Source organism: Harmonia axyridis, chromosome 1 (genome assembly GCF_914767665.1).
Source record: "Harmonia axyridis chromosome 1, icHarAxyr1.1, whole genome shotgun sequence".
In the NCBI taxonomy this organism is placed as follows: domain Eukaryota; kingdom Metazoa; phylum Arthropoda; class Insecta; order Coleoptera; family Coccinellidae; genus Harmonia; species Harmonia axyridis.
In genome coordinates this window covers 84,382,050-84,403,554 of record NC_059501.1, presented here as the reverse complement: position 1 = coordinate 84,403,554, position 21,505 = coordinate 84,382,050, and the positions used below count along the sequence as shown (strand labels likewise).

The following is a 21,505-nucleotide window of genomic DNA, read 5'->3' as shown; positions in this document are numbered from 1 at the left end:
GGCAGCCAATAATTGTTAACGAAAGAAAAGTTAAGAAGTAACAAACGTTTTGTAAATTCACTAATTTCGGATTAGTGTAATAAACAATACTTAAAAGAGAATGTCATAACTTTATTAACAAAATTGAATATTCTATAACGCCAATTATAAAGTTCACCTCTATTCAGTCGAACCCAATAAGAATACAAAACTTTCATCATGTTTAACCAAAGTTTCGGAGGTTCTATAATCGGACAAAACACTACTACTACCAATACTTCGAATCCTATGAAAGATTTTGAAGTTACTCAACCACCAGATGATTCCATAAGTTCCCTGGCATTCTCTCCTTCAACATTACAACAAAATTTTTTAATCGCTGGTAGTTGGGATAACAGTGTAAGATGTTGGGAAATAGAACAAACAGGAAAAAGTGTACCAAAGTCTATGCAATCTGGTACAGCACCAGTTCTAGATGTTTGTTGGATAGACGATGGGAGTAAAGTATGTCCTTCTGAAATATCATAGGCTGAAGTAGTACTGATTTGTGTATGTGTTGTAGGTATTCATTGCTTCTTGTGATAAAACTGTCAAGGTGTGGGATTTAGCTAGTAACCAGACAATGCAGGTTGCACAACACGATGCTCCTATAAAAACATGCCATTGGGTTAAAGCCCCCAACTATACATGTCTGATGACAGGCTCCTGGGATAAAACTTTGAAATTCTGGGACACCCGTACGCCTACCCCTATTATGAATATAGCATTGCCTGAACGTTGTTATTGCGCTGATGTTGACTACCCAATGGCTGTAGTAGGAACTGCCAATAGACATTTAATCATTTATCAATTAGAAGGAAAACCTTCGGAGTATAAAAGGGTGGATAGTCCTTTAAAATATCAGCATAGATGTTTAGCTATATTCAAGTGAGTAACTAATTACCATATTCTTGACACTTCACAATTATAGTTAACTTTAAGTGTATATGCTTTTTTTACATCTTGGCTAAAATGTTTGTATTAGTTAAATATTACAAAACTATTTCCAGAGATAAGAAGAAGGCTCCTACTGGATATGCCCTAGGATCAGTTGAAGGGAGAGTAGCGATTCAATATGTCAGTCCCACAAACCCTAAAGACAATTTTACCTTTAAGTGTCACCGATCGAATGGTACACCCAACGGCTACCAAGATATCTATGCTGTAAACGATATTGCATTTCATCCTATACATGGAACTTTGGTTACTGTAGGTTCAGATGGAACCTTCAGCTATTGGGATAAGGACGCCAGGACAAAATTAAAGTCTTCAGAAGGTGCTATGCAACAACCTATTGTGCGCTGTGCTTTCAATCATAACGGTCAGATATTCGCTTACGCTGTAAGTTATGACTGGAGCAGAGGCCATGAATTTCATAACCCTTCTTTCAAGAGTCAAATATTTTTAAGGCCTTGTTACGAAGAGCTCAAACCAAGAGGGGCCCAGTAATTTTACATTTTTTGTATCTACTGTATATCTTATAAGTATATTGTTCAATTAAAATAATTTACAAATCTTGATGGTTGTTGATTCATTTATTCCTGCTTTAATGAGACATTCAATTGGCATGTCTGTTGTAAAGTCTAATCAAAATGCATGACATTTTCCATGCAAGCTTAGTTTTTCAACAATTTTCTTGTTGGTATTTTTTGAAATCAATGAATATTTGCATCAAAAGTATGAAGTAATTGAAATTTTTTGAAAATGCAGTTAACCAAAAGGTAAAATTAGTAGAGTGATCTTTGATCCATCCTATTAGAAATTACTAACCTTCTAAAATACCATTAACAAGGCTGACGTTTTCATCAATTTTATTCAAACAAATACAGTGTTCAATTTTCTACTAGCATTGAAAACAATCAATGATGTTTGCCGTGACCATCATGACTATCACCAACAGTAAGATCATAAATCTTTGTTCCGGCGATAGTAACGAGAAATGCACCAAAACCATATTTGAATCCTCGAAGAAAAAATGTTTTTATTCTTGAACTTCGGGTACCCCAGTGTTTGGGATCATATCTCCAAACTTCGTTCCTCAACCACGGATCTTTTAAACCTTTTGCAGCAAGAGCTTTCTGGGTTTTGACTAGCTGTGGAACATCCTCAACTTTGTATATTCTATAGTCTGGAATTACGATAGGGGGACTGTGATGATGACCATGATCATGACCTCCCATAGTTCTGGACGGAAAAAATTATTTCACTTAATTTCTAATAGAAAATAGCAATATGTGATTATGTAATTCGACGGAAGTCATAACGCAGGAATTGATATTGTAACATTCTCTAGCAGGTATACTTACACTTAAAGTAGATTGTTCTGTAAAATTGATGAGTTAATTCCTATTAAAAGTAAATTTTATCAATCTCTTTTAGTAGCTGTTGATTTAGGACATAACCTCGAACAGCTGACTGACAGATTCAGTTATTGCGCATGATTTAATAGAATATTCAAATTAATATTTAAAAATTGTCAGCGATTATTATCGATATATCTTGTCTGATATGAATCAGTTATATTGTACAATTACTAGTTGTGAGTTTTAGATGAAAGGAAACAGAAAAATAGAATATTCAAATCTTACTACTCTTTATTACTCAAGTTATCGTTATATATATACATAACAAAGATATAAATTCTATAAGAATTTGCATTCAAATAAGTCCGCGTTCGACACAAAGTTTAAGAATACCATCAATTCTCTCAAAATACTTTTTCGGATCAGTCAATTCATTTCCAAATATACAACTTAAATCTCCATCTTTTATGGTGTCGGCGAAATCGCAGTTTTGTTCTACTTTTCCCTTGAAGCACATTCTCGAACATAGGGGAACTCCCGATATGGAAAGGGGAGCGTAGTGCTCAAAAGATTTTTTGCAAACTTCCCAAGGGAAGCATTTTTTCGGATCACTTCCTAGTTCTTTCAATTTTTTGGATAGAACGTCGTAGTAAAGCTTCAAGATCTCATCGAGATGATCTAGTTCTTTTCTGGAGCAGCAGTAGAAAAGGAACTGATTAAGATCGGCTAAAGGAGAACCTACAATTCCGGCTTGCCAGTCGATTACTACAACCTTGTCTGGTACGCTGTTACCCTCTTCCTGAAACATTATATAGGTTACAGAAAACCTGAAAGATAGATTGCACGTTTATAAGATGTTTTAAACATTATATAGGTTACAGAAAACCTGAAAGATAGATTGCACGTTTATAAGATGTTTTAAACGAAAATGTAATAGGAACTCTGGTAAACTCTTAAAAAACTGAACAATAGATGAAATGAAATTTTTATTGGAGAACACAGCGCTGCGGCGGTAGGTAGCCGAACTATATATAAAAGTACTTTGTTCTGACGTTCATTTAGCCTTTTTATTGTTCATGAATTCAAGTTTTTTAAACTGAATATCTATATTCATTCTATTTGAATTTCCACAAAAATATCGAAATTCTGACTCTGATCATTCCTGTTAAACATAAAAGAGTATATTCATTAAAAATAACTTACAAAATGAAATAGGAAGTTGTTATTCCACGAATCTCCATGTCTAACAACTAAGTGATCTTCATCCTTGTTTTCCAGCATGTCTCTGAACCTTCCTGCATACTCCTTCTTCAATTTTTGAAGAATCTCGACCATTTTAGGGTCATTTTTAGCCTTGTAAAGCTCTGCAACAGACTCTATCTCATTCTCTATAGAAGCAGTGATGTTCTTCATCAAATATTCATTCTCCAGAAGATGTTTGGGTTTGCCAAATGTCTCAAGTATCTTTGGGTCTTGATCTGTAACAGCCAAACCAAGTGCGTGCCATTTGGCATATGCTTCTACCACCAATTTGACTTTGTCCAAAGACATGGCGTCTCCCCCTAGCGGATGACATAAGAAGTTCTTAGGTTTTAAATTTTCCATTATAATTACGTAATGATTTTTTACGTTAACGGTTCCATAGCACTTTGGTATATTTTCAAATGGAGTGGATCCTCTTTTCTCGGCGAATTTCTTCAAGTATGGGATGTAGGTGGAGTAGAGATGAACTTCCTTCTGATAGATTTCCCGGAAGTTTAATGTATCCATGATCGTTTCGCTGTCCTTGTTCTTTTTTACAATAATATCATAATTTTTTTTGTCTTCACCTTTTTGAGCTTCCACAGTTACGTACACAATTTCTGCAGAGTATCCTCCTGTGGTGTCACAATCTGGGAAAACTACATCGATTTTATCGTACTTTCCATCTTGGAATATTGCATCTTCCACCCAAGAAATTATTTTGTTCTTAATTTCAGTCATCTTTGAACTTTTTTAATAGTAAGGAATGCACGTCAAATACTAACAAAACTCAATCGATTTATACTTTACTTATCTTCAATTAAAAGACTTTTTATAGTATTGTGCTCTGAATGACACGAAATTTATTTTCATCGATTCTTACTATTCATCAATACAAAAAATCATGAAAATCATTTATCAGATAAGATCTGCTAATCAAATTGAGTTATAAAATAGGTATGTTTTGAGTGCCTCATGATGACCTTCATGAACTTGTTTTTAATTATATATCTACCTCTTCTCTTTATTTACGTAATACCAATAATAGGAATATGATATGCGTTTTGTTACTATGACTGGACTCGAATTGAAGGAGTAGGGAGATATTTATTGATAATTTAGATATACAATGACTTAGCTGATTGATCTCCTTATCTAAAACGATTCTCGATGATTTTTTTTTTCGAATTAGTGAAGTAACTTAGTCATCAAAATTTAGATATTATTGTTATAAGTAATGATAATTTCGATATATGGTAATTTCTGAGGCAAACATGGCAAAATGATTGTATATTTTTGTTGATTTGAGAGGTGAAATTTTTTGCGTGACCTATCTAATAGTTTTCGCAATCTTTCTGTTATTTTAGTTGAGTTGATGAAAATTGCGGATTCAAATTTTACATCTCAAAGTTATATTAAATTACATCCAAGAACTAGAAAGTAAAGTTTGGTTCAACTGCAGTAACTTTTAATTCAATATTTGTAGATCTACAGTCATCTGAATGTAGATAAATTCATTTGGATTTCGAAAATGTATATCAACATTGGTACTTGAATCATAGATCTCGCTAGGAAAGTGAATTGTAATATTAGTTTGATATCCAGTCCATAGATGGCACTGAAGGCAACGGGACTGGCACCATCTAGGTATAAACCAACAATTTATTTGATAAATAAGTAAGAGTTTTTTGAAATTGAAACCATTTCTTCTTCATTATTCATCATATAAAATTTTTCTGTAGAATATAAATTGTATCTATTGTAGCTATTGAAATAACAGATGAAACGAATATTTGTTGATGAATTAACGAGATTTGTATCTTCAAAACATCATTATGTTCTTACTGATCAAATATTTTCATTTAGATGGTACTACTAGATCTATTCATCATTCTTCCCATTAGTTTTAATCTTGTTTGAACGGTTATATTCATACAGGGTTAGAAAAAGAAAGACACATAACATATATAAATATATAATACATCAGAAATATATAATGGCGTAGGACCCTAACAAAAATTGAGCAATTCAACAATATGTACTTATATTTTCATACTTGAATTTCAAACATTTCGATAAATAAAAATTTTACTAGACATAATATACATATACACACATAATCTAGTGTGGCTGGTAAGGAAGACATTTACACTAAAAGTGAGGACAGATCTGTAAATAAATTCATAAAGTAAAACAAGTCGAAGTATCATCCCATTACCTTTAAACATGTATCGCTGCATCTTCATCTCCCTACCACACTGTATTAATCTCAATTTTCGCCCGTACTTATCTCAGAATAATCTCAGTTGAATAGAATAGAACTAGGATCTTCATTATCCATTTGCTTGATGTGCCGAAGTACATCCTTCTTCGTTATCACTCCAAGTAAACGACCGTTGTGAGTGACTAGAGTTTGTCTCAATCCCAACTTCCTAAACATGTCAACCACCGTTTCCATCGGAGTCTGATCAGTTATGGTTATGGGGGCCATATCCAAGATCTTCTTGAGTTTCAAAGGTGGAGGTCCTAAAGTTTGCGGTGGATTACCACTAGTGAACAGAACTACGGATTGTCCACAAACTCCTTCGATCATTCTTTTGGCATTGGATATGGACAGATATAAGTCTCTCCTCAAGACTAATCCCACTAAATATTGACTTTCTCTTGATACAACCACTGGGTAACCGTTATGTTCGGTTTCTTTCAACAACGTCTCGATATCGTCCACAGTCATCGAGTCTTGGGTTATGACACTTAACATGTCATTACGTTTGGGCTGCATTACATCAGCAGCCAAAGATGTGTGTTGGAACTCGTCTTTTGAGTCAAGGAAGGGGTAACCGTTCAACGCTATGTGTGCGTCGTAGATACCTTGTTTGCCTAAGGCATCTCCCACCCATTTGCTAGCCATTGCAGCTGCCATCAGGGGTACTATGTACCTTACTCCACCTGTAAGCTCGAACATGATCACCACTAAAGAAACCGTCATTCTGGTAACACCTCCAAGTACCGCAGCTGCTCCTACCATTGCGTACAACCCCGGTGTTATACAATCATCCCCCGTTGAACATTCTCCGGTGAACATCCAACTTTTCGGGTAGTAGTATGCCATTTGTTCTATAGCTATGCCCCATATACGTCCAACAATGGCGCCTAGGCACAAACTAGGGATAAACAAACCACATGGTACCTTGATGCCAAAAGTAAAGATGGTCGTACAGAGCTTGAGCACTAATGCGATGATTAAAAGATAGATGGCGCGATGAACTCTAGGCCCCGCCTCCGCAATCTCTATAGCCATATTGACGTCTGTGAAGTTCCTATTGTAGTCGCATAGATCATCAGTATTCGATATGCCGCATTGACTGAATAGTAAATATATCAGCTGGGAAGTGCTCATACGTGTGTATTTATTAGGATAGGATATGATAGCTGTAATTACTGTTACTACTAATACTTCTGTTACGGGATACTGGCCTAACTTAGATAATTTCCTGTATCTACACCAGTAAATGTTGGCTTTGATGAACAACGTTCCAATAATGCCTCCGACGATTCCCAATCCAATGAAGGAAATCAGCTCTGAGAATATCCACGGCTTGTTGTATTCTACATAAAATAAAACGGAATGTTCATTGCCGAAAGGATTGATCGATCTCAATATAAAAGCTGCTATCAGAGCGCAGAAGAATGATCTCCATAATGTTTTCAGTGGGAAATAATAGCTGACTTCTTCCAAACTGAATAGGACGCCCCCGATTGGGGCACCGAATGCTACTGAAACACCAGCTGCCGCTGAAGCTGATAATATTTCTCTTTTTTTCGCTTCGTTTCGACCATATTTCGGGAATAAGTATGATAAAATGTTTCCAATACAACAGGCAATATGAACCATAGGACCTTCTTTGCCAAGACTGAGACCTGATGATACTGACAGTATAAGTCCTACGCACTTGATAATAAGAGTCCATTTGCCTAAGTAACCTCTAATTATAAAACCACTGAGTATTGTTTTAATCTCTGGAATACCGGAACCACATGCATATGGTGCGAACATACGTACTAATGATGCTGACAGGGCAGCGAAGAGAAGTGCTTGTATAATATAAAATAGGTAAGATATCATATAAGAACCGGCTCCTTCATTTGATGCTCCCAATACTTCTGCCCAGCTGTACCAATTGGAACAGTTTCCACTGTCAAAAGCAGTTTCATTCGAAGACCAACAGCATTGCTCTTGATTAAGCCAAAACGCTTGCAAACATATGCCAAACTTGAGATCAGTCATCCAGCTAGCTCCTATGTCTATAACTCCCGCAACTACTCCTGTACATAGTCCAACTAAGAGGACGCATAACCATCCAGACCAAGCATCGTGAAATCCTTGTATTAAATTCCATAGTGAATCTTGTTTCTTCTTCACTAAATATCTATGTCTCATACGATCATGAGCAATGTCCCTTTGCCAGTCAATAGTGTGAAAGTCATCGTATTGGCCGATACCTGGAATCTCTGTTGAATCTTGCATACCGCCATATGAAACGGAATATTGCATTGCTTCCTCATCGTCCACTGATCGAACAGGGGTATCGCCCCCTCCTGTAGGTGAGATGCCACTCATATCGTCATTAAAATTGCTACCAGTGTTGCTTCTTGAGTTTGTGTACTTATGATTAACAGATTGATATGTGGAAGAAGTTTGTCCTAACGGTGACCCTGATCTTTTAAGTGGAAATCTCTCCATATTCATTCAATTCAAATCCCATTTTGGATCAGGGTATCAATGACTTGTTCCTTATCTTTTTGTACCAATATTTAAAATTTTAAGAATCATGGAATAAAACAAAAGTGAAAGTTAAATTATAGACGTCACACACATCACAATGTTTTGTCAAAATTGTTTTGTTAAATTCATAGATATTTATTCACCTTTTTTCTGATCATTATTAACCCAATATATTCCCTTGAAGATTCTTATATTACTATATTCTCTTGAATATCCTTATATCAATAAATTATTTATTCGTTGAAGTAGTTTGATTAATCTTGTTTTTTACAGATTCAAAATATAATTAAAAATGTCCTAAAAAATTCTATGGATTAGATCATTTGAAATTAGATCCAATGACCAAAAGTAAATATGCCAAATTAAAATTCATATTTTAAAAATATTTAAACATCAACGATTTTAAGAATTTTCACCTATAAAAGGATTCATAAACTTCCAACTAATTTCAGATTTTGATTTCCCTTTTCAGAAGTACTAAATATGAAACTTGTTTTTTATTGAAATTAGGTTAGGTGTAAATTTCAGCGTGTAAGGAATAATAAGTTCATTAGCAACTATGAGTCGTAATAAAGAACTGGTTTCTAATATCGGCCTCCGATTAGATGGCAGGCGACCTAATGAATTGAGAAGGATACGTTGTAAATTAGGAGTGTTTCCTGAACCCGATGGAAGTGCTTATATCGAACAAGGTCTCACAAAAGTTTTAGCCTCGGTTTATGGACCTCACCAGGTTCGTGGTGGTAGGTCGAAGGCACAACATGATAGTGCCATCATAAATTGCCAGTTTAGTATGGCAGTATTCTCTACCGGAGAAAGAAAACGAAGGCCTAGAGGTGATAGAAAATCTACCGAAATGTCCATTCATTTACGTCAAGCATTAACAGCAGCAATTAAAGTAGAATTGTATCCATGGTCGCAAATTGACGTATATGTTGAAGTTCTACATGCAGATGGAGGTAAATTTCTTTAGATTTTTTTTTTTTTTATTAACTGTTTATTGCATATTTACAATCTACTTACATAGTAATTAGTAAATGTTATAAATAAATTTCTTTAGATGCTTTTATAAAGTTAATTATTTTGTGGTGTCTATTGTAGGAATTTACCCTGCCTGTGTCAATGTGGCTACTCTAGCTTTGATCGATGCAGGAATTCCCTTGAAGGAATATGTTGTTGCTTGTACAGCCTCCCTAGCAAATAAAGATAATATTGCCATGATTGATATATCACACCAAGAAGAGATGCTGGGAGGTCCAACTTTAACCCTTGCAGCATTACCTATGTCAGGAAAAATAGTACTGCTTGAGATGTCGAAAAGGTTTCACGTTGATGACCTACAAAAAGTCATAAACAAGGCTCTGGCAGGATGTAAAGACATCAAGAATATTCTCGATGAAGCCGTAAGAAATAATGTTAGGGATATAGGAAGTTCAACTGGCTGGATTTTAACTTGAGATAAATTTTAAGGTTAGGATTTTAGATTTTGTAACAAAGGCTATTTTCTAAATAAAATTTATTATATATGATTCGACAATTTCTTTTCAATATGGAAGGTATAATAACTTAGTGGAAAAACAATTTTCAAGTTAGTGTATATATTATATGTATATATTTACATTTTTGGAATTGACTGTAGAATCTTAGAAAAATAGTTTCTTATTTGAAGGCCTCGAATGGTAAATTGCATGCTAACATTCTCAGTTTGGTGTGGCATCGGGATGTCGTTCTAACAGCATAGCAACTCCCTGAAAAAATACAAAGACGATGAATCTCAAATATTTCACTAAATATATTTTGACTTACTTGACCTCCAGCTGCACAAGCAGCCACCAAACCAATTTGGCCATCTTCCCTAACAAGCCTGTTAGCAGTGTGCATTGCAAGCCTTATACCGGTTGCAGCAAAAGGATGCCCTATCGACAGAGAGCCACCCCATTTGTTGAATTTTTCCATATCAGGTGCACCAACTTTTGAAGACCTGTTCAAGTACTTTTGAGCAAACCAGTCACTATCCATTGCCTTGAGGTTGGCAATGATTTGTCCCTGATATAAAAAATACTCATAAAAATCGGACTTTAAAGGGATTGGTAAAGAAAAAGTCAATTTTGAACCAATTGAACTGGAAAAAAACAATCTGGAATTTAACCTATATTAAGTTGTCAAAAAATCAATTGCTGTAAATTTAACAAGTTTTGTGCTTACAAGAGCTGCCGGATTGTGCTCCTTCATGATTAATTAAAATTTGAGAATCAAATGCCCATCTTGAGAACAGAATTCATTTACTTTGCTCTCACGAGAGTTGTTCACAGTAAAAAAATTTTACTCACCGCAAAAGCTTCATGAAATTCCCAAGTATCGATATCGTTGATGCTTAGACCAGCTTTTTGTAGAAGAATAGGTGTACCGTAAGCAGGTCCAAGTAGGAGTTGATCAATGGGATCTTGCGCTACATAGGTGAAATCTCTGAGGTAAGCTTTTGGTTTCAAACCCAAAGCTTTGGCTTTTGCTTCTGGCATGATAACAGCAGCTGAAGCACCGTCAGTCTAAGGAAAAATTATGCACATCATCGATAATAGAACTACCTAAAACCACAGATTAGGCAGTATACCTTGCCATCTGTGGTCAGAATATAACCAACAAAAATTTTAATCAACTGACAACAGAAGTAGGAGTAAAAATTTCTAAGCAAAATAACATACCAAAAATGAGGAATTGGCAGCAGTAACAGTACCGTAGGGTTTCACAAAAGCTGGCTTGAGTTTGGACAACTGTTCCATTGTGGACACTCTCACACCATTATCCTTCTCAATAGTTTTACTGACTCCTTGAACCTTTAAAGTCAAAATATTGACACAAATCTAAATAACGATTGAGAGAACACACCTTAATAGGCATCAAATCAGTCATGTAGCCCTTCTCATACGCTTGCTGGGCAAGAGTATGCGAACGAATGGCAAATTCATCTTGCTCTTGTCGGCTGGCTTCGAAAGCTGCTGCCAAACGATCAGCAGAATGACCCATGGTTTCTTTGGAAGAGAATTCTGATACTGCAGGTAGCTGTCAAAATATAAAAAGATTTGTTAATTTCAATTGAATCATGGACTGATCTAAACTTACTTGTGGTAAGAAATCGGCAGGTCTGACCTGAGCCAACAATGATAACTTTTGACCAGCAGTTTTGGCTTTATTTGCTTTCAACATGGTACTTCTCAGCTTTCTGCTGAATCTAATGGGAATATCTGACATGAATTCAACACCTCCAGCCACTATAGTTTCATATGCTCCAGATGCGATAAGTCCAATACCTGAAGAAAACAATCATTTACTTTTTGTTTTAAAACTAAAAATAACTCCTTAACCTGTTGTTATAGCTACATTTGAAGAGATACAAGCCATGGTCACAGTATGAGCAGGAGTACGGTCACTATATCCTGCACAAAGCATTGCTTCCCTAGCTATATTTGAAGTTTCTACTTCTTGAATAACAGTTCCATAAATAACATAATCAACCATTTCTTTAGGTAGGCCAGTTTTTTCCAATATACCTCTGAAAGTTCATAATATCTCAACTTGAACTTTGCAAGAACATACATATTTGATAATAATATAATATAAATATATAAAAAAATGTTGAATGTGTGATAATTTCCACATAATATTACATGAAAGTAAGATATATTGAAATAGAAATGTAAAATAGTTTTTCTCAAAGTTAAAAAAAAATGAATATTGAGTGAAAAGATTTCATAAATTCAGATGATATATCTGCATCTATACAAGAAAACCAAATGCATAGAATAAATTCTTATAACTCTATAGTAATAAGTGATTCAATATGTCAACAAAAAAAATCCAGTAGATACATAATCAAATGAAACAGAAAAATCCCTGTCAATAGAATAATTATTAACTTATATTTTTATGTTATTCAATATTTGATGGAATATGTAACAAGTCAAAATGACCCAAAGGTCATTAGTACAACAACACAAAGCACAGTCCAAATTACACCTTTATCATATTTTTCTGCTTTATGTTCTTGACTCATTTCCTGAAGATAATTCAAGGAAATTCATTAATAACTCACTTTAGAGAATGTCTGGCCAAGTCATATGCCATCATTTTCGAATAATCTGTCCCAGATAGTAAGAAGGGTGTACGAACTCCATCTACAAGAACAATATTCTTTCCTGTTCTGTCTTGCAATGTTTTTTTTGCATTCATTTGAGGAGTAGTCGAAAGAGCTCTAATACTTCCTGAAAATTAAAAAGAAAAACATTTAAATTCATTAAAATATTCAAGTTGGACTTTGGAGTAGCATTTTTATTGGTTGTTTTCAATTAACTCACCTGAAATCAAGGTGTTGATGAGGGAGGCATTTTTTGGAAGCATATTTCCAATATGGGACATCATTTTCAGATAAAATTATTCTTAGTTTTTCCCTATTGAATTGTTAATTAATTGAAGTAGAAACTTTGGCTGCTTTGTACTTCAGTCAGATACTGAAGAAGGGATAATGCGCAAACGTGTTCAACTCGGATGCGCATTCGAAATTTTGGAAAAATATCATGTAGATAAGATGTTGAATAAGATTTTTTAAGAAAAATACTATTCAATTCGATCATCTTTAGAAAATACACCAATAAAAAGATAGCTCTCATTCATCAACGTGTTAAGTTTATCAAGGAGTTCTCAATTTTTGGTCAACATCAATATATTCACCTCTAGACTTCCCCCAGTGATATGATTTGAATTTAAAATAAAACACAATCATATTGGCAAATTAATTAACTAAAATCATATATTGTACACAAATTCTAGTATTCTATGGTTCCACTCTATGGTAACAATTCAAAAAATACTTTCATCTCATATTTTAAGAATCTTTATAATATGATGATAATTCTCTCTATGAATAAAGAATTTTCTAACTTTTATTATCCCATAAGACACATTGTATTATCTTCTATTATTAATTCGAATTTACAATATAATTCGAGTGTAATATAATTTACATTCTTGATAATAACCTCAACATGTAAAGGAATTTTAGTAACTACAACTAATAATTAGAACAATTACTTCCTCTTGTGAAAATAAACTTTTTTTATCTAAAAGTAAAAAATATATTTTAGTGAAGTGAAAACAATAATTCATCTACTACAACAAATGAATAGGATTTAATTGAAATACCGAGATTTTTGCTTAGAATCTATTCTTCTTTTGTCGCCTGTAATACATCTCTAACAAAACATTTTTGAATGGATGGCACAATATTTTTACAAGCCTCAGTTAATGTATTCATACTACTACATACAGTATCTACTGATAAATGACCTACTTGATAAAAATTTGTTACTTGTTGGTGAGCAGAAAGATAACACATTACAATTGTTCCATGTTCTTTCTCAATGGCTACATTCGATAATGATTCTTCTATCATATCAGGATCAAGTATAGCATTATCCCCTTGTATCGATAATGTAACAGAAGTTATCACATCATACATTGGTATTCCAGCGTTTACAAGAGCAGCACCTGCTGCTGTTATAGCTGCACTTAAAGCAGATCCATCATTATGCAAAACCAAAGTGTAAATGTCTACTTGAAAATTAGGAAATTCATATCTACAAACTACAGATTCAAGAGCTTTTTTCATAACTGAGCTGAATTCTTTTTCTTGAGAATCCTGTTGATGTAATCTTCTCTTTGAGCAGCTGAATGGAGCAAATTTAAATTCACAATAAATTTCCCCCTTTGAAGAATAATCTGTCCGATTTGGTATTTCTCTTGGGTCAAAAACAGAAGAAACCACTATTGTTTTACCTTGTTCAAGGTATGCCGATCCTTTGGCATGAGCAACTATTCCTGTTTTCAAAACTGAAAAACAACATTATAAAGAATACCGAATATTCTACTACATTATATAATGCAACATACATAAACTCCTATGTTCGAGAATGGTTCTACCATCCTTTCTGAATCCATCATCAGAAATACAGGATTTATATTGTTCTTTTAAACTTTTTGTATTGAGTTTGGTGTATAATTTATAGGGAACTGCATCCTCAGGTCCATTTATTCTTTTATGATCAATTGGCATTATGAATTATTTTATCCTTACGTTCACATGAGAATTATGTTTTTTTCAAATTTAATTTTTTTTGGTTATGTTTATATCACAGAAATTGATTCCTTTTTGCACCTTAGAGCAATGCAATTTGATTGGGATTAAGAAACATAATTCTGAATCAAAATAAACTTTAATTTTTACGTTTTTAATTATATCCTTAACCATTAATAATAATATTTTCCCAATATAAATAGATATTGACATTAAAACATGAGAATATTGAAGATCTATGAATCTGACAGTAGTTGTCAAACGTTGACATCAATTACCGTCAAATTTTGATAACATCAACAAATAGAAAAGGAAGTATCTGTTTAAATGATATAATGGATAATGAAAATTCTTTAATTTATGGCTTGGAATTTCAGGTAGCAAAATATTATTGTTTTTTTGTATCTTACCATGAAATTTCAGGCCAGAGCTTTAGCCCCAATATTAGCTGAAACGGAAAAATTAAAATTTATAATAGGAACACAATCCTTGAAACAATCAAATAATCAGATTCATTTGGTGGAATTCAATGAGGAGGATTCGATATTAAGACCTCAGGTTATAGATATTGCGGCCATATCAGATAAAACCTAATATTCCATTGAATTTACAGTTATTTCATCATACAGAAGGTGAAGTATGGAGAATTACATCAAGTCCTATAGATGCATCCAAAATTTCTGTTTGCTACAATTCAATAATCGACGAAAGTACATGCACGATGAAGAGTCACATATTGAAATTACCAGAAAATTATGATTCGAATATAATTGAAAACTTAGAAATAGCCAATAAACTAGATATACCCAGTAACGATGTTAAAACTACTGAATTCCACCCTTTAAATGAAGCTAGAGCTGCCTCTGTCACAGAAAATAAAATTTTGTTATGGGATATGTCAGACTTTAATGCGAAGACTGTTTCAGAAATTCAGTTAGAAAGTAAAAATAATCTCAAATATTCATTGGGAAAATGGAATCCACATCAGAATTGTAACCAGGTACTGAAATATCTTTTTCTTGTATGTGGCGAATACATTTGTTTATTTAGTGATGCAGGAATTGTCTTTGTTTGTTAGTTTTCAGCTTTGACTGATACACATTTAAAAACATATGATGTGCGTACTGGTGACATTGCTTGGAGTATCGATTGTTGTCACCGAATTTTTCTGAGAGATATAGATTATAACATGAACAAACAGTACCACATAGCCACTTGTGGGGATGATAGCTTTGTTAAAATTTGGGATTATAGACAAACTGCACAACCAATATTCTCAAGAAGTGACCATACGCATTGGTGAGTTTTCATGTATTAGAGCAAAATTCTGAAATTTTGATATATTTCGTTTTTTATTATATATTCTTATTTAAATACTGGTACTTTTCTTACTATCAATTGTTACAGGATTTGGTCTGTGCGTTTCAATCCGTTTCACGATCAACTGATATTGACAGCAAGTACCGATGGGCGTGTTTTACTCTCTAGTGCTGCCAGTGTCAGTTCGGAAAACATTATGGAAAACTGTCTAGCAGATGACAACAATGAACTTGAAGCCAAACAGATGTGATTATTAATTATTTTTTGAAGATTTTCTTGATGAAATTACAATTTTAGATTATCTGATGGCCCCTTGCAGTGGTGTGAACATGAAGATAGTGTTTATTGCGCAGAATGGTCTCCAGCAGAGCCCTGGATTTTTGCTTCACTAAGTCATGATGGAAGATTGCTGATCACAAGAGTGAAGAAGTCTTTGAAATATCAAATAATGTTGTAAATAAATAAAATTGAGGTTTTTTTGTTAGAATATATCTCATATATTTGAATTCAGAAATATCTTAATAAAATAATATGGAAAAATAAATCGTTGAAGACCTCTGTGCCACTTTTGTACAACTGATAGCTCTGAAATAAATGATTAAAAAAAATGTTTGTAGGTGGACCACTAAAATTCAAGATTTATATCTTAGTTTTTTTTTGCTTTTTTTCCTACATTATCAATATAATTAGGTAGCTAAATTCAATTCAATGTACCAGGAAAACCTGGTAATGTTTTTCTGTCCACTTCAGTATTATTGAATATTTTATAATAGAATGTTACAAAAATAAATATTTGCGGAATAAAAGGTACAAGATGAAAATGGTAAAAAAATGACTAAAATTTATTTTTGAAATTGTTTATTACATATTTTACAAATATGCCTCTGGGAATTGGAAGATAACTTGTCTTCCGGTCAACTTCTTGTAGATGGAGGAGAAAGTATCAACCTATAAAAAAAAAGAAAAATTATGAAACCACCCTTAATAAAATTTGAATTCAACGATAAATTCTTATCAAATGTTAAATCTACTCACTTTGTGTTCTATGTTGGTTTGTTGATTCTTATCTAAATGAACTTTAATAAGCTGAGAACCATCCAACTTCACTCGTATCCTCTTGCCGATAATTTCAGCTGGATAAACTAAGTCATCCAAAATAGCATCATACACAGCAGTCAATGTGCGAGATCTTGGGCGCTTCTGCTTGCTCCTAGTCCTAGTTTTACGTGTGGGCTTATTCAAAATCTTGCGTTCACCAACAAAAACTACATGCCTACCACTGAATTTCTTCTCAAGTTCCCTAACCAAGTCTGATTGCAATTTTTGGAACTGTTTGAGTTTGGGCATGGGCACATAGATGATGATTGACTGAAAATTAAAAAGTCTTATCAATATAAATTCATAAGAAGTAACTAGTTTTGTACTTTAAATTTGAAATATCAGAGAAAAAATTTCAATTCATGGAACTTCATGGGTGTCCTAAGTAAAAACATCATGTGGAAATTCAACTATTCAAACAGCAAGTCTTCAAACATATTCATAACTGACCTTTTTATTGTTGCAATCTATTTCCTTAGCCTTAGTAATGTGGAGCTCCCTGAGTTGAGCTTTCAAATCAGAGCTCTGTTCCAATTCCAATAAAGCTTGAGCCACTTGGGACTCAAACTGATCGGGTTCAGCACCTCCAGCTTTAATTATTTTATTAGCCATCTGCAATAGAAAAAATTATTAACAAACTACAGCTTCAGATGTAACATAACCACTATACAATAACAACAACTTAATCTGAATTTTTTACAAACTCTAGAAATCATCCGAATGAATTAATTTGAGACATATTAATAATATTAGATCCGACTTACATTACATTAAGTATTTTGCAAAAATACAAACTGAAATAAGAAATTACCGTAAGTTAACTTCACACAACTTACCGTGACATCAAAGAGAAGGAATCCTCGACAGAATACAGGTTATTGACAATGAATATTATAAACGTCATCTTAACCTTTAAAAATTTTGGCCTCAGTTTTATTATATTTAACATCAGATTTTAATGAAATATTCTTTAATATATTACACTTGATTTTGATAAAAATTTTTCGAAACAAATTAATTTCAGGAATTTAAAATAATTGAAAATTAAATTATTTCAGACATAATTCTGCTAATTTCATGTTCCCAAAAAAGAAATTCAATATCTATGGTGAATATTGACGGAAAATAGCAGAACTAAGAAGTCGATGAAAAATAATTGAAAGCTTATTGCTAATTTCACATTGCAGTAAAATTTTCATTGGAAAATTTCAAAAATAACAAAAAAATGGCCTCGTTGTGTGGCAGACTGGCAGTGAACGCTGTAAGACGTAATGTTTCAAATACAATTTTCAGAGCCTACGCCTCAAATAAAGGTGAGCCAGTTAACCATCGCAAAATTACGTAATTTTCAGAAATCAGTCGGGCAAATGAGAATAAAAGATTTTAATCTCCTTATATTTTTCATATTTAGTAACTTTGGGAGACCCTCTTGAACATGCCACTGGTTTGGAGAAACGTGAATTATTAGCTAAAGCTGCAGGAAATCCTAACCCCTTCGATCTTCGTGTTATTAAACAAGGCCCAGGTACCAGAGAACGTCCAACTGAAATTCCCTCTGCCTTCGATGCAAGGATTGTTGGATGCATTTGCGAGGAAGAAGCAGCGTACGTTAACTGGATGTGGTTATACAAAGGTCAACCTAAGAGGTGCGAATGCGGACACTGGTACACTCTTGTTCACAAGGCACCTGTATAAATAGTGTCCAATTATTAAATAGACTTTATAGATCATAATTTAATTACCAATTTTGTTCCAACATCCAGTTGTTCAATGTTGTATTAAATCCTGTTTTTGGAAGTATCATTGAGTACCGAATAAATCCTGAATAGTCTTCTTCACACAAGATATTAATGTTTTCATACTTTATATGTCTGAAAATACTTAATTCCACTTTAAATTCTTTTACTATTCAAATTATTGGAAATTATAGTGTTTCTCAGAGTAGATGTTACAAACTGATGCAGTAGTTTGTACTAATGGAAATAACAAATATCCTGCAAATATGGGTCATAATTGAAAAAAATAACTTGATACAATCAAATTTGAATATTTGAACGGTACTCAAGATGACCTACTATTAATGTCATTAAGATTTTTGGTGCCATAGATAGAAAAATTATATGATATTATGACGTCCCCATTCTTGAACACCACTGATATTTTTGCAAAATCTTTGATAAAATTGAAGAATTTACAAAACTGGTACTCCTACTTGAAAGCAGCAAACCTCGTCAATTTCGAAAAAATTAACATTAATATTTTAAGATATAATTTCTCATGAAAAAAAGGATACTTGGAAATTAACGAATTTTTTTAGAAAAATTGAGGAAATTGAAACAGAAAGCAAATTACATTTCTAAGATGACCACCAGTGCTTCTGAAACAAGCAATTAGCCTTCACTTATATTTTCTCAAAAGTTTTTCAAAACTAACACCTCATATGACAGAAATGAAAATTGTTAGAACCCATGTTGTCAAATTTGCATTTATATATATTAGTATTATCTACCCCTTTAGTCAGACTCTAGGGGCACTGTTTATAGACAAACGTAATGTTACATGAAGTTCTGAACTAAAATCCCCAGATGTTCTGATAGACTAAAACTTTATTATAGTTCATTGGGTGTAAGAGCAGGGTTTCTAGTAAACTTTATGACAAAGTTAAATGTAATCTACATTCCCAAAATAACTGTCATATTTGAACCTCCGATATAGATAATTATAGAAGTTATAAAATAGCTCAGACCAAACACTTAAAGGAAAATTAGAAAAAATAATTTAATCAACAATTATTCTAGTACATCTCATTGATTTCCAAATAGGAAAAATGTAACAATTATGAAGACATCTGGAATTTCGATAAAATTGCATAGTAGGCAGTTACTGAAGCCAATACTAAAGCTAAAAATTCTCCATTGACAAGAGGACCACTGTAAGCTCCTGGATGGTTCACAACAATTGAACCTAAGGTTGGTACAGAGCTAATATCTTCCCCTAATCTTTGAGCTTTCTTCAAAGCAGCCACATCATCTTCCAAATAAATTCGGACAAGTTTATCTCCGGAAGATGCTTTTTTAATTTCTTCAGTCCAGCTCACCTGCAGAATAATACAAGTAAGAAATGGTACATTTTCTGATATGCATATTTACAAAAAAAAAATATTTTTTGAGATGTATACCTGGAATTTATTTTTGTCTACAGTCGATATTGGAGCAACATTTCCATTAACTTCAGCGTAGAGGTTTTTCAAAATACCACCAGCATCACACTTCACCTCAAAAACACCAATATATGCAATATTTGTTAAATAGGTAGAATCTTCTGTTGTGAATGAACTTGAAGTAATTACTGGATTTTTACAAGTTTCACTAATTGCTACGCTAAAAGTAGCAAGAAAAATGGCGAAACCTAGAGACTTAAACATTGTTTCCTATAAATTTTAACTGAAATTTTGCAATATGCTGGTATAGTATATCGTGGTATATTTGATTATGATGCTTATTCCAAATCAAAATCAAGACCTATCAAAAACGCCAGTTATGTTCCACGTGGAACAATGATTATTATGACGTTGCACGTAGTACTTTCAACGTGTAATATCATAACAAGAAAATTAATTTATTCCTTATTTGAATTAATCTATATAAGACTTAAAAAGCATTGAAGTACTTTTTTCTTAATTGAGGAAATCTGAAAATTGTAAAAGCATTTCCATGGATCACTACAATTCTGTGGATTTAAAAATAACCTTTATTTTGTGAATTGTAATCCCACCTGTCAAAAAACAAACTAGCTGTAAACAAACTATACAAGTTACAATAATTTCGATAGGAATTAAGTTTTCGATCATTCCAGATCATGACTGAAGAGACGATTTTTGACTTATTACATTCCGCTGTAGTTGATTATGTTGTACAATCTGATGGAAAAGCATCGGAAAATTCGATAAAAGCTGATGCAAAGGTATTGAGAAAAGTAAAATGAGACATTTTCATTTCCCTTATAATTTTCAGGATGAAGATTTATCAAAGTTGGAATATATTGGTTTTTTCACTGGTTATCGCATGATAGAAAGGTACAAACCTACTCATGCAAATTGTTACTTTAACTATACCTTTTTTTGATTGCAGGCTTACTAGGGAAATGCCTAGGTTTAAGGATGAATTAGATACAATGAAGTTCATTTGCACCGATTTTTGGTCAGCTATTTACAAAAAACAAATAGATAATTTGAGAACAAATCATTTAGGGGTGTATGTTTTACAAGATAATGCATTTCGTTTTTTAACCAAGTTATCCAATGGCAAACAGTATTTAGATTTAGCACCCAGATATGTCACCTTTACCTGTGGAGTGTTGAGGGGCTGTTTGGCAAATTTAGGAATTGAAAGTATCGTAACTGCAGAAATTCAAACTATGCCATCTTGTAAATTTCACATTCAAGTCCAAAGACCTTGCTGATGATATTAAATACATGTGATATTAAAATTGTTAATAATAATTGGTAAAATAATTTATGTACATAAGTTCGCTCTCATTTTATTTTTAAATGCCTTTACATTTCCAGAACCCATTCAAATCTAACATTCTTTTCAGTTTTCATACGAAAAT

The 21,505-nt window shown here is 33.2% G+C and overlaps 11 protein-coding genes across 14 annotated transcripts; 5 read left to right on the top strand and 6 right to left on the bottom strand.

Annotated features, from left to right (window-relative positions):
- Positions 1-8: 8 nt before the first annotated feature.
- On the top strand, positions 9-1,536 carry LOC123682385 (protein Rae1). The gene is made up of 3 exons (XM_045620987.1): positions 9-483; positions 542-906; positions 1,029-1,536. The coding sequence occupies exons 1-3, from the start codon at positions 199-201 to the stop codon at positions 1,465-1,467; spliced, it is 1,089 nt and encodes a 362-aa protein (XP_045476943.1). The 5' UTR covers positions 9-198; the 3' UTR covers positions 1,468-1,536.
- A 276-nt stretch (positions 1,537-1,812) lies between these two features.
- Positions 1,813-4,595, bottom strand: LOC123682373. Of its 2 annotated transcripts, none has more exons than XM_045620974.1 (3): positions 3,525-4,595; positions 2,325-3,120; positions 1,813-2,232 (listed from the first exon to the last, which is right to left on the bottom strand). In XM_045620974.1, exons 1-2 carry the CDS (start codon positions 4,302-4,304, stop codon positions 2,677-2,679), a joined length of 1,224 nt encoding a protein of 407 aa, XP_045476930.1. In that variant the 5' UTR covers positions 4,305-4,595; the 3' UTR covers positions 1,813-2,232; positions 2,325-2,676. The 2 variants fall into 2 exon arrangements, with proteins under 2 accessions (XP_045476930.1, XP_045476921.1); XM_045620965.1 differs by having other exon boundaries at positions 1,813-2,202.
- A 929-nt stretch (positions 4,596-5,524) lies between these two features.
- On the bottom strand, positions 5,525-8,457 carry LOC123681800 (H(+)/Cl(-) exchange transporter 5-like). Its single transcript, XM_045620100.1, has one exon. It carries the CDS (start codon positions 8,311-8,313, stop codon positions 5,866-5,868), a length of 2,448 nt encoding a protein of 815 aa, XP_045476056.1. The 5' UTR covers positions 8,314-8,457; the 3' UTR covers positions 5,525-5,865.
- A 229-nt stretch (positions 8,458-8,686) lies between these two features.
- Positions 8,687-9,878, top strand: LOC123680488 (exosome complex component RRP41). Its single transcript, XM_045618417.1, has 2 exons — positions 8,687-9,308; positions 9,451-9,878. The coding sequence occupies exons 1-2, from the start codon at positions 8,909-8,911 to the stop codon at positions 9,804-9,806; spliced, it is 756 nt and encodes a 251-aa protein (XP_045474373.1). The 5' UTR covers positions 8,687-8,908; the 3' UTR covers positions 9,807-9,878.
- LOC123680462 (trifunctional enzyme subunit beta, mitochondrial) lies at positions 9,849-12,864 on the bottom strand. Its single transcript, XM_045618380.1, has 9 exons — positions 12,702-12,864; positions 12,440-12,608; positions 11,712-11,899; positions 11,470-11,657; positions 11,236-11,409; positions 11,052-11,183; positions 10,680-10,895; positions 10,156-10,395; positions 9,849-10,097 (listed from the first exon to the last, which is right to left on the bottom strand). The coding sequence occupies exons 1-9, from the start codon at positions 12,763-12,765 to the stop codon at positions 10,050-10,052; spliced, it is 1,419 nt and encodes a 472-aa protein (XP_045474336.1). The 5' UTR covers positions 12,766-12,864; the 3' UTR covers positions 9,849-10,049.
- Positions 12,865-13,550: 686 nt separating this feature from the next.
- LOC123680480 (exosome complex component MTR3-like) lies at positions 13,551-14,525 on the bottom strand. The gene is made up of 2 exons (XM_045618404.1): positions 14,293-14,525; positions 13,551-14,232 (listed from the first exon to the last, which is right to left on the bottom strand). The coding sequence occupies exons 1-2, from the start codon at positions 14,453-14,455 to the stop codon at positions 13,565-13,567; spliced, it is 831 nt and encodes a 276-aa protein (XP_045474360.1). The 5' UTR covers positions 14,456-14,525; the 3' UTR covers positions 13,551-13,564.
- Positions 14,526-14,716: 191 nt separating this feature from the next.
- Positions 14,717-16,438, top strand: LOC123680471 (EARP-interacting protein homolog). Its single transcript, XM_045618391.1, has 6 exons — positions 14,717-14,853; positions 14,900-15,034; positions 15,090-15,476; positions 15,555-15,775; positions 15,884-16,042; positions 16,094-16,438. Exons 1-6 carry the CDS (start codon positions 14,812-14,814, stop codon positions 16,251-16,253), a joined length of 1,104 nt encoding a protein of 367 aa, XP_045474347.1. The 5' UTR covers positions 14,717-14,811; the 3' UTR covers positions 16,254-16,438.
- Positions 16,439-16,637: 199 nt separating this feature from the next.
- LOC123688672 (40S ribosomal protein S7-like) lies at positions 16,638-17,796 on the bottom strand. 3 transcript variants are annotated; one of them, XM_045627295.1, is made up of 4 exons: positions 17,731-17,796; positions 17,345-17,506; positions 16,832-17,164; positions 16,638-16,744 (listed from the first exon to the last, which is right to left on the bottom strand). In XM_045627295.1, exons 2-4 carry the CDS (start codon positions 17,504-17,506, stop codon positions 16,667-16,669), a joined length of 573 nt encoding a protein of 190 aa, XP_045483251.1. In that variant the 5' UTR covers positions 17,731-17,796; the 3' UTR covers positions 16,638-16,666. The 3 variants fall into 3 exon arrangements, with proteins under 3 accessions (XP_045483251.1, XP_045483253.1, XP_045483252.1); XM_045627297.1 differs by having other exon boundaries at positions 17,659-17,748; XM_045627296.1 differs by having other exon boundaries at positions 17,706-17,740.
- Positions 17,797-18,010: 214 nt separating this feature from the next.
- On the top strand, positions 18,011-18,739 carry LOC123688671 (cytochrome c oxidase subunit 5B, mitochondrial-like). The gene is made up of 2 exons (XM_045627293.1): positions 18,011-18,207; positions 18,306-18,739. The coding sequence occupies exons 1-2, from the start codon at positions 18,120-18,122 to the stop codon at positions 18,587-18,589; spliced, it is 372 nt and encodes a 123-aa protein (XP_045483249.1). The 5' UTR covers positions 18,011-18,119; the 3' UTR covers positions 18,590-18,739.
- A 914-nt stretch (positions 18,740-19,653) lies between these two features.
- Positions 19,654-20,484, bottom strand: LOC123688669 (translocon-associated protein subunit delta-like). The gene is made up of 2 exons (XM_045627291.1): positions 20,073-20,484; positions 19,654-19,991 (listed from the first exon to the last, which is right to left on the bottom strand). The coding sequence occupies exons 1-2, from the start codon at positions 20,316-20,318 to the stop codon at positions 19,731-19,733; spliced, it is 507 nt and encodes a 168-aa protein (XP_045483247.1). The 5' UTR covers positions 20,319-20,484; the 3' UTR covers positions 19,654-19,730.
- Positions 20,485-20,603: 119 nt separating this feature from the next.
- LOC123688670 (trafficking protein particle complex subunit 6b) lies at positions 20,604-21,420 on the top strand. Its single transcript, XM_045627292.1, has 3 exons — positions 20,604-20,857; positions 20,908-20,969; positions 21,025-21,420. The coding sequence occupies exons 1-3, from the start codon at positions 20,753-20,755 to the stop codon at positions 21,353-21,355; spliced, it is 498 nt and encodes a 165-aa protein (XP_045483248.1). The 5' UTR covers positions 20,604-20,752; the 3' UTR covers positions 21,356-21,420.
- Positions 21,421-21,505: the final 85 nt, after the last annotated feature.